General features: G+C 30.5%; 1 protein-coding gene across 1 annotated transcript; it reads right to left on the reverse strand.

The window, feature by feature from the left end:
* Positions 1 to 7228: 7228 nt before the first annotated feature.
* Positions 7229 to 9076, reverse strand: LOC136086260 (E3 SUMO-protein ligase ZBED1-like). The gene has a single exon (XM_065808546.1). The coding sequence runs from the start codon at positions 9074 to 9076 to the stop codon at positions 7229 to 7231; it is 1848 nt and encodes a 615-aa protein (XP_065664618.1).
* Between the last annotated feature and the right edge of the window lie 2943 nt (positions 9077 to 12019).

The raw sequence follows: 12019 nt of genomic DNA on the forward strand, positions 1-12019 counted from the left end.
CTTAAGAATGATAAAGCGTTATGTGATTTCAAAAGCACGTTTGATAAAGACTAAAAAAAACAAAACACAAAAAGCACTTCAAAAAAAAAAGTATTATGTTTTAGTTTCTGTCAAGAAACTAAAACAACTAGTTTTACGAATTATTGATTTACAAGAAATAAGACTGATTATTGATTTACAAGAAATAAGACTAATTATTGATTTACAAGAAATAAGACTAATTATTGATTTACAAGAAATAAGACAAATTATTGATTTACAAGAAATAAGACTAATTATTGATTTACAAGAAAGAACATTGGTTTTTATTATTTTGAACATTGAAAAAACATTTCAATGTTCAAAATAATAAAGAGTTCAAGAGTTTTTTCAATGTATTTTTAACGTTCGAAATAATAAAAACCAATGTTCAATGTAACCGCATTTTATTTGTTGTTTATTTTTACAAAATATTACACTAAAGAAACGCAAAACAAAAAAACACAGAACAAAATCTTGGCAGAAGACAAGAAAGTACAAAAATATTATCGAATGTTTGTATCATTATTTAGTAAACTGAAAGTGCCCATTATTTTTTCAAAAACTTTGAGGTTTACTCTTTCAGTTGTTTTAAGCTTTATTAAAGGTTTGTATATTTGTTTTATGAACATATATATTTTTTTTATTCCGATTTACTCACAAATAAATCAGAATATAAAAAATAAACAGATTGCAAGCAACCTTCATAAACAGACTGCTAGAAAAAAATCACTAGAAAAAAAATAATAGAGTTATGGAGCAAGGAAAAAATTTACAGGAGACTTGAAAAGTTAAAGGTTGTATTAGTCAGGAAAACATGGAGGTGTGAGAGAGTTTCAAAGGGTAGAGGTGCGAAGAAAAAAACTAGACGAATAAAAGTTTTTAGAGCATGCAGGGACAGATTTAAGCAGCCGGCCTAAGAACCATTAAACTGAGTTTTTGAGCTGTAGTCTCATTAGAAAATAACAGGAACAGTTGCATAGCCACTATCAAGGAGGCACAAGCAAAAACCTATGAGAAGAGGCAAGAAGATCCAGCATTTATCATCCTAAGCAGGAAACAATGTAATACAGGTTTATACCTACGCCAGCCTAATAGATGAAAAAGGGGTTCAAGGCTGGTCAACATAATTATTTTGCTTACCCCTAAAAATATGTATCTGTTATGGAGTTAAATGTTTATTAAAAATCATGAAGATAATAAAGAAAACTTTTCTTGTTTTTTAAAAAAAAAAAAGTTTAATGGGAAGAAATTCACTAAACCAAAAAAGCACAATATTGTGCTTGTTTATGTTTGAACATCAAGTGGAGGAAAAGTTAAAAAAGCAAACCAATATCATAAAAGGAAAAAAAGTATTATTAAACATGAAAATTGTTGATGTGTTGCAAGCTTTATTGATTTAAATAATTGTGTATCACAGCTAAATTGCCATGATTGTAACAGTACTATGACTTTAACAGAAAACCATACATCTGGAATGGGGTATTGTCATTTTATTTCGTTGTATTTATTGTGATTAGAATAATTAAAATCATTTCAAATCATTAAATTTAAATCATATAGAATCATTCAAATAACTTCAATAAAATTCAAGTGAAATGTATAAAGATATTTTTTTATACATATCATTGAGATTTTTTGAAAAGAAGATACATTTCAAGAACAAAGTAACTATGAAGCAAACCTGTGTTTATACTGTTTGGGGATAAGAAAAAGGTTTTAGTGGAGAAGTTTATGTATAAAAAAAAAGTTTCAAAGGAATATATATGAAACCATTGTGTCCATGCAAAATGATGTTTGTAAAAAAATGGGATATTGTTAGATGAGCCAAAAATAAATTTCATCATTATTGATGGTAAATCGATTAATGTCTTAAATCAGAGAAGGTATCAGAGAAATTTTAATGATAGAGGAGAAGATGCCAGAGAAATTTTATTATCATTTGAATATAACAGTTTTGTTTTTGCTGCAATAACAAAGTATTATTCAAGAACAATATGTTTTACAATTACCATGTATAGAGCACAATTCTCAAGAACCTGTTAAAAAACAAAGAAAAACTCAACAAACAATTAAAATAAGGTATTTTGATCTTAAAATAATTACAATAGGAACAGATAGGATAAAATATTGGGATGGAGGGGGTGATGTTATTGATGAGGGGGGTGTTGATAAGTTCATTGTAACTGTAATTGTTTAACTTTTACAAAAAATAATTAAAAAATTATTTTTCTCAATAATTGTCTTTGTCATTTTTCAAAAGTTCAACACATAACTTAAGCTAAACACATGGTTTTGAACTGAAACTTTCAGAATTTGTTTATTATAGTTAAATAAATTTATTTAAGCCTTATAAATAATAATGATGATGACAAATAATAGTTTTAAGCAATATATTATGCAACGACATTGAATTTTAGCGCAATCCATACAAAAAATATAGTTGTATTTTAGGAGAGCATTTATTTCTCTATGGCGCAAATAAAAGATACGCTAGACAAAAATCTGTATGGATAATTTTATAACAGCCACGAACTTTTTTAGATGTTGTCATAAAATTTACATCTTTTTACACAAAATTGTACTAAAAAGTATGGATAATTGAGGCAAATTTATTTGAAGTTTTGTTTATTATTTATTCATATATTATTGTTTAAAAAAATATTTTTAATGTGGTGGTCCACATTAAAAATACCATTTTCGTTTGAAATGAGCATGCTCAAATTAGCCAGTGTTTTTTAATGAACTAGTGTAAAGTCCTAAAATTACGATGGTTTTAATTGCTTTTTGAACAAGAGGAAAACATAATACAAATTTTTAATTTTCGAAAAAAAATAAGTTTATCTTGGAATTTTACTTCAAGAGTATCTTCGAAGATTTTCCTATGCCCAAAATAGTTCCAGCACTCTATTGCGTAGTTTACTTTTGAAGATCTTTTTTAGGAATTGGGACTTCTATTCAACGTCTTTTTTAGGAACTGGGATGTCTATACGTTGAATAGACGTCCCATGGAAGTCTGTGGCCGTTGGGGACACCTCTTTTCAATGGTTGTAGAATATGTGAAGAATGCTCTGGTAGACAAATCAAGATTATATTATATTATTAGTTATTTCTGCTTATTAATTGTTTATTTATTAGTTGTATCTGTTTATTATTATTGTTTAATACGAATATATTAGTTTAGCTTGACGCCGCATTCAAAAAACGATTAATTACTTCTAGCGTAAAAAAGCTGCTTTGTTAGATGCTAAACTGTCCGCTTTTCGTGTTGAAATTTCTTTTGACTATCTCTTCATTTAGGTATATAACCAGTCTTTGCCAGGTTTGCAATTTTTATAAAAGTACAATTAGTTTTCGCGTTTAAGTCAACACTCAGCTCATTCTGGGAAATGTTTTATTTATATTCAATATAAATATTTTCAATATAAAAATTTCAAAACTGTCATTTTTTTGAGTAAAAAAAACAAGTTACATTTAAAAGGTTTTATTTAAGTATTGCGAAATAGAACAGAACGCCGCTTAAAATGTTATTTTCTCGTCAGAAATTGGTATAATAACAACAAGTTTGCCATTTTTAAATGCGTTTCCATTTTTGTGTTAGGCAAAGGTTAATTGTGCAATGTTTTAAGATACAAAATATTATTTAAAATCTAATACGATAAAGTATTTTATAGTAAATATGAATACAAAATGGCAATCTGGCGACCAACAAGTAAAAGAACACATAATATGATAGCTAGACATCAAAGTAAATAATATCCTGGGCAACCAACTATACTACCTGTTAGGGACCTCCTAACATGTAAACAGATTATTCAATATGCCTATAAGGTCGAAAAAGAAATTGATTACAACTGAAAAGATTGATTCTTGTTGTCGCTGTTTTAAAATGACGTTGTTTTAAAAGTTAGTGAAGAAACTTTAAAAGTTTGGAAAAACGTCTTTCAGTAATGAAAGAGAAACCTCTAAGAAATAAGGTACAGAGAACATTTCAAAAAGTAAATGCAGCTGAACAAACCAAAGCTCAAAACATAAAAACAGTGTTTGTTGATTGGAAAATAACCTTTTAAGGTTATTTCATATATCAGCATGTAGATGCAAACTTCCTCTTCTAAATTGTGATGACAGGTTTAAAATTGATAATACATTTTCAAAAAGCCACAATATTAAACAATATGTTTGTTCAAACAAATGTTTAACTAAATAGCCAACAAATTTTACAGCTGCACAGTTTTTTATTTCTTCTCAAATTATGGCATTATATTTTATCATACATATTTATCTTTAAAAATATTCAACGCAAGGGTTGCTCTAATAAGCATATGTATGTCTCTGTAAAGAGAGCAAATATTTTAATTTTATCTATTTTTTTATGCTTGTTATTTTTTAAAATACTTTTTATAAGCTGTAAAATGAATTTATTTAATTTAAGGTTCCAATTCTAAAACGAGAGTATTTAAAGAATCAGAAACTTAAGCAAAGGTCCTTTGGAACCTGGCAGATTGGCCAAATTGATAAGAAAGAGACCATGATTGCAACAAAAAGAAGTAAGAAGAAAACTAATATAATAAGTGACACGACACTCTATTCAGATAATGATTGTATCAGTGAAACTTATAATGTGGAAATAGATAACAATGATGACTATAAACATAAGAATCATGAGTGTTTTGCAAAACCACTGTGCGAAAAAAATTACACAGATTTATCTAACATTGATGAAGCCGCTTTCAAGTTTGAAGTTAGTGACGCTTCAACATTTGCCATAGCAACTGCTACCTTGATAGACTTTCAAATAAAGATATTTGACACTAAAAAGCCTGTTTCAACCATGGTTAGTGGAAAACACAGTTCAGAAGTTTTTCATTTGAAAGTAATTGGAGTAGATAGTAAAAAAGACAAAAATACATTTGCGCATATATTAGGATATGATCATTATGCTGAACCTATTATTAATAGAACAGTAAAGGATGAACATCACTTAACTTTTACTCCAGAGAGTGGACCTTTTTCCAAGAAATATTTAACTCATATTGAAATGGAGAAAAAACTCATTCAGAGATTGACTCCTACGTAACTCTAATATTTTATCTGATCTTAGTACAGATCAATGTAAACTTTACGAATACTGTATTGGAATATCTAAAGGTTTTATATCTCCAAAATGTTTGATGAAAAAACCAGGACCGGGTTACCATGCTAGATGGTTAACTCTAGCTTTAAGAATATTGATGGTTTATGCGAGAGTGCAGAATCGTAAAGATGAGTTGTGAATAATTACAAAGTATATAGTCCGGGTATACTGCTCCATGTGGTTTGCTCATAAATAGTCTGGTCTTTATAAAGATGCTTCTAGATCTTTTCATAAGACAATAGAGCTTGTTAAAAATCAGACAGAAAATATACAAAAAATTATTTTTTCAAAATCTTCATGGAAACTCTTATTGCTGTCATCAAGGAAACTTTTTATATTCTATGTTGCAAGAATATGAAAAAGATAAAAGGGCTCATAGAAAAAATTCTGCAGCCCAAATATATGAGTGAATTATTAGTGATCCTTATAAGACGTTTATTTGCAAAAATTTTGGATCCAGCATAATAAAATTATGCTGGATCCAAAATTATTGCTCAAGGTTCTTATTATACCCTAACCGACCCTAAGTTCCTACGCACACACAAGGAACTTTTTGAAACTACTAGAAATATTAAAGTAACTAATTATAATGTTTCGTATAATTCATGGGAGTTTTTAATGGAAGGCTTCTAAGTTATGCGCACTTTGCCAACTTATTATTGCTGTACTTTCAGTCTACGTAAGGGGTATGAATTCTTGATATCCTTAATTTCCAATATATAAAGAGGTGGCATTTTTTTGAAATTAACTAAAAACTTATTGGCTTTATTCACAATTTGAATAAAATCAGGCGTTGTGACCCTTGATTACTTGCTAGGTACAATGTAGTACTGATATATTTTTTCTTCATAAGTAGTTTGGGTCTTAATCTGAGTCTCAAAAACAAACCTTTTTGTAAAGATTTCAGAAATAAGAATGAAAAGATAAATAGAAACTAATTGCTTCACTTTTATATTCAAATGAACAACACTTTTGAACAAATATTGATTCTGTCAATTTTTTTATGGCATTTTGTTGCAATAATTTTTCATAAAAGTTTAAAAAAAAAAAATTCTAAATTTTAATATCATTACAAAATTCTAGTTCTTTTGTAACTGTATGTTTTTAGTTATACTGGAAAAAAAATTCTTTAAAAAAATTTAATTTTAATACAAAAATCGTAGCAATATGTTGTGTCACTTCGCAAGATGTTGTGTCACTTCGCAAGATGTCAAGTCACTTCGCACAATTATATATACACAATTAACAGGTGTTATACACTTTCTTCTTCAAAAAGTAAGATATAAAGGAATAATGAAAAATATTTTAACTTTCATGCGATACTTGCTGTACCCACACTTTGTATCATTATCTAAATCGGTTTATGTTTATATTTTATTATTTATGTTTAAATTATAATATATTTGTTATATAATACGAGTTAATGATATTTTTTTAAAAAGCTATTTACGTCAACACTTTTCAAAAATTCGTAAGTAAATTTTTCAAAAGTCTGCATTAATAAGATAATTTAATAATTAGTAGGATGTTACTTTATGGTTTGTTTTATTATTCTATGTAATTAGGGTGTAACCAGAGGCCTTCCCCCTAAAATCGCCTCTGAGTGTAACTTTATGGTTTGTTTTATTACTCTTTAATACCGTTTTTTTATTTTTTGTCTGCATAATATTAATTAGCGTCACATTTTGCACAAAGTAGCGCTTATACAACTTTTATTATATTTTCAAAACTAAGTTTATTTTTTTCACTTTTTTTTTGTTAACATATTTTGTTAAACTTCAAGCTGAAAGCTGACGCAATGTTATATAGATTTTCAAATTTTTTTATTTTTTATTTTTTTTAGGGCTGGTACTGATTAATTTTTTTTTGTTCGATTAATCGTCTAAAATTTTAATCGATTAATCGATTAATTTCGATTAATTCTGAAGTCGACAGAACAACCTGCTTTTCACCACTGGTGAGGTGAAGTTGTTATCGGTAAACGTTAACTAATTACAGTATTCACAAACGTTAACAAACAAGACACTTAATGGCTGCTATACTGTATTCAGTTTAATTGACAAGTACAAGTAGGCATCACTTTAGCCAGTCACGTAAACAAACGAGGACGTTAACGTTTTCTGGAAGTAGACAAGATCGCAGTTTGTTGACAATGTACCCTGACGAACTAAACAGTCTTTCACAAGGAAGAAAAGTGGCAGGTACACACAGAATTGTCTGCACAAAACTGTTAGGGTAACGATGCCTGTTCAGTTGCCACCACATGAGGGGATTCTCAGTTTCAGGAATTACACCTTCTTCTTGATATCGTGTAAGCTCAGCCAGTGAGCCATGTACTGTTTGTGATTCATCTGATGAGGATTGCGATTCCGAGTCGCTGACCAACAGAGTAAGTTTCAGTTTCTTACGCACAGGTTCTGATGCCTCGCCAGTGCTGGTAGTAGTTTCACGTTCAGCTCTCTGTCTTTGGTTACAGTACACCCGAAATGCATTAGAAAGTGTTGTCCAAACTGCTTCACGTTTCTCTCTTGAGAGACAGCCGAGTTTCTTGTAACGTGGGTCTAATGCCACAGCCATTTGCAACGTTGGCAATGCATCAATGTTTTCAATGCGACCTGAGAAGTCATTTAGTGTCGCAGATTTGAAACGTGCTATATACCCTGGATCGTCATCATTAACCCGCAGAAGTCTGCGCAAAAATGCTTCTAACGGAAGTACAGCCGAACATGTAGCATACTGTTCACTACCAATATACTCAGTAGCATCTGCAAATGGACCCAATACCGAGACAAATTTTGACATTTTCTCCCAGTCCAACTCCCTTAGTTTATCTCCAGTGTAATTCTCGGGATGGTCAATATGATACTGCTTAATGGCATCTTTCACTTCCAGCAATCTGGCTAACATTAGGTAGGTACTGTTCCACTGCGTAGCTACATCCTGCTGCAATTTGTGAAACTTCACATCGTCAGACCTGTTAGAGGTACTGGCTTGGCTGGCCTTTAGCTCTGATGTATTCCTTGAACTGCGCTTAAAATGTCCAACTAGGTGTCGACATTTAGCCAGAATAGGAGATGAATCAGCTGCTTTCAAACCTGCTAGTATGCTCAGTTGAAGACAGTGTGCAATACACGGTATATGGCTGTAATCCGTCCGTCCTATAGCAGCAACCATATTTCGTGCACTGTCCGTTACGATACAGCTAATTTTTTCAGCAATGTTCCACGTTGCGGCAAACTCTTTATAGAAACTGGCAACATTATCAGCAGTGTGCCTTTCTTCAACATTTATGCAAGCTAAAGCGACAGACGTCAGTTTCCACTCAGAATCAATCCAATGACCTGTTATCCCACAGTACGATTCATTGTTGGTGGAGGTCCAAAAGTCAGTAGTTAGAGCAATACTATGAATGCATTCTAGAGCTTTCTTGTGCTCATTCAACTTCTCATTGTACATCTCTCCAATGACAGTGTCGATTGTACGGCGACTGGGCAAAATATAAGTCTGGTTTTGAAGGGCAATACGAAGCCCCGCCTCTAGTCCAGCATCTTCTACAATTGCTGTTGGACGTCCAGAACTGGCAATCCAATGAGCTATTGCCACCATCAGGTCGGCTGAGACCTTTTCACTGACAGGCTTGTTTGACTGACACGTAAATAAATTGGTGATTGATTTTATCTGAGGGGTCATCTTACGTTCACTGTCGACAACCTGTTGATATTTCAGAGGATGCTTGTGCTGAAGGTGATAAGTCAGCGATGTGTTTGAGCCACGGAAAGCAAACTGTTTATTGCAGTGAACGCAGTATATTTGGTCACCTTCGTCTACTTTACCATCAGCATTCAACTTGAAAACAAAATGCTTGCTTAACTTTCCAGTTAAATGTTTGACAGAAACGTTGCTTTCATTAGTTGCCGCAGCCATATTTGCAAAACAAACTTTGTTTACTTTAGAAACGGATATAGAAATGTAAGATAATGTTCCCAGGTCAGTAAGTATTTTAAAATATGACAAAATTTTTAGTCGAGATTTTCAAGATACGCGCTTTCAAAATTAATTTTATATTTATCGAATTCTATTGAAAAATTCTAAATTTAATACTCTTTTTCGTCATGGCTAATGACTTTGAAACAATTGATTTTGAAAAGTTGCGTTTAGACGTTTTTAAAACTTTTAAAACTGAAAATAACTTCTTTGCAAATGATTTATATGACAACGATATATTTTTTTTATAAATTTTTATGCTTAACATTTATCAAATTAACAGATATCAAAATATATTGTTCATGCTAAAATTTAAATTAGGCCAAGTACCATACCACTTCACAAATAATTTCTTTATAACGTTAATAAATATAATACAAGAGAACGTTAACACAAATAATTTCTTTTATAACGTTAATAAATATAATACAAGAGAAACAGGTAATCTTGAGTTTATTCTAATTGAAGAATATTAAAGTTTACTTTAATATTCGAGTAGTTTTAATACAACTAGTTGTACTTAATATATAATATATTACCTATATTGAACATAATATATATTATTCACTTGTAAGGGCTTCGTGATAAGATCAGTACGATCTTCTTGAAGTCCTGTCTGTACAATTTTAATTATAATTATAATCTCGTTTATATATTTTGACTAAGGAAACTTGTAAATATTACTATTATAAATTACGAAACTTGTAAATATATATATGTACGGCAAAAAAAAAAGTAACGGAAAACCGGCAAAAATTAATCGAAATATTACTGATTAAAGAAATTTTAATCGATTAAATAAATTAGCGATTAATCGATTAATTAATCGTTAATTTCCGCAGCCCTAATTTTTTTATATTCGATTTGTCTTGTGTTTAAGTTTATTTATAAAAATAAATAAATTATAAATTCGATATATCACAAAAGATACGAAGCTTTTTATAAAACCGTTCGTAATAAGTTTCGTCTGTAATTAGTGTTCTTTGTTTTTACGGTATTTATAATACACGGGCAGAAATGAGGGGAATGACTGACAAAATTATGCAAACATTAGTATAAATTAATGAGCGCAAAAATTACAGAAAACAAGATTTTATTACCGTATTATTTAAACTAAAGTCTAACAAAAGATATTTTTACAACGTTTTATTTAACTTGCTTTCTTGTCGGTTTGTTTATTTTGGTGTCCGCGCAAAACAAATACAGGTCAGCGGTAATAATAAAAGAAATTGTTAAGAAAAGTAATTAAGAAAAAACAACGCAAAACATACTTTAATTTAGCATAAATAGAAGAAATCGTTAAGAAATGTAATTAAAACAAATAATAAACTACAAGCTTTTAGCGTTTCCGTTTAGCGTATATAAACTCTCTTAGCAGATTAAAAAGTAAATAATAAAAATCTATAAAAAACTTGAAAACAGCATTTTAAAAATGGGCTAAAAAGTAAAAAATAAATTATTTCATTAAACCAAAGACTTTGTTTACGTACACAAGTACTTTACAATAAGGCATTGTCCGAAGGCTCAACACCTGCAGTTTGGAAACTGTCACACGTCACACCGTTGTTTAAAAACGAAGTCGTCTTGATGCCGCTAATTACAGACCAATGTCTATCACATCAGCTCCATGTAAAGTAATGGAAAAGATTAACAGATAACTAAATATCTTGAAAAAACGAGCTGCATCTCACATAATCAACATGGATTTATATCCAAAAAAGAATGCGCGTCTAACTTATTGGAGAGTGTCGACTACATCACGAAAGCGTTAAGTAAAAAAATTTTTGTCGAAAAGCGAATATGATACTTGGCCTATTAAAAAAACATTTAGATCATGAGATATGAAGCTTTGGAGTAAATTATACACTACGTATGTTAGGCCGCACCTGGAATTCGCTATTCCGGTATGGTGTCCTTACTTAAAAGGTGACATTAAAGAAATCGAAAAAATTCAGCACAAAGCAACAAAAGTACCTCATGATTTAATAGGATTACCTTACGCTGAAAGGTGTCGGCGGCTCAATTTTTTTACTTTGGAAACTCGCAGGAGACGTGGCGACTTAATCCAACAATTTAAGCTTGAAAACTGTTTTGAGAGTATCATTTGGCATAATCCACCAATTCGCAGATCATCTTCCAACGTCCTAATGCGTGAATTCACATATAATAATGCTCGTCACAATTTTTCTACAAATCGTACTGTTAATGATTGGAATGACTTGCCGTCAGCATGCAAAAAGGTTCCGTCACTTAATGCATTTAAGAAAAGAATTGACAAGTATTTTTTTCTACAGCTGCAAACAGTACATCTATTACTGAAGATGAGCTGCACGTTTATTGATTCGTTAATAAACGGCCGTGGCGCAGTGGTTAGAACGCTTGCTTTATAAGCAGGAGATCCAGGTTCGAAACGAGCTCTGGACATATTTTCGCGTCACGGTAAGGAAGGAGGCGTGAACTTCCTGGTTAAATGCACTTCCGCGGTGCTCTGTGACAAGACCGTTAGGACTTCTTGGGGCACCTAAAATAAAAAAAAAATAAAAAAAAAAAAAATTAATTCGTGCTTTAGCAGCTACAAATATTTTTTTTAAATACTGTTATTTAGATGCCCCAAGAAGTCCTAACGTATTTTATTAACGCCTCCATATTTCATTCCAAATTTTTAAACTTATTAGAATTCATACTTTAACCAAGTTTATTTATTTTGTAATGTATTTTAACTGCTCATATCTATGCGGCTAATAAATATAAATTAATAACACAATTGTCTAAAAATTTTAAACAATAAAGTAACTTTAATGTGTTTTTCGTATTTAATTAAAAAAGATTACATTCGAAGTTACTGCTTAGTTATTATTATTTTTAGTTTTAACAGTTCTTTAA

This window comes from Hydra vulgaris, chromosome 10, assembly GCF_038396675.1.
Source record: "Hydra vulgaris chromosome 10, alternate assembly HydraT2T_AEP".
In the NCBI taxonomy this organism is placed as follows: domain Eukaryota; kingdom Metazoa; phylum Cnidaria; class Hydrozoa; order Anthoathecata; family Hydridae; genus Hydra; species Hydra vulgaris.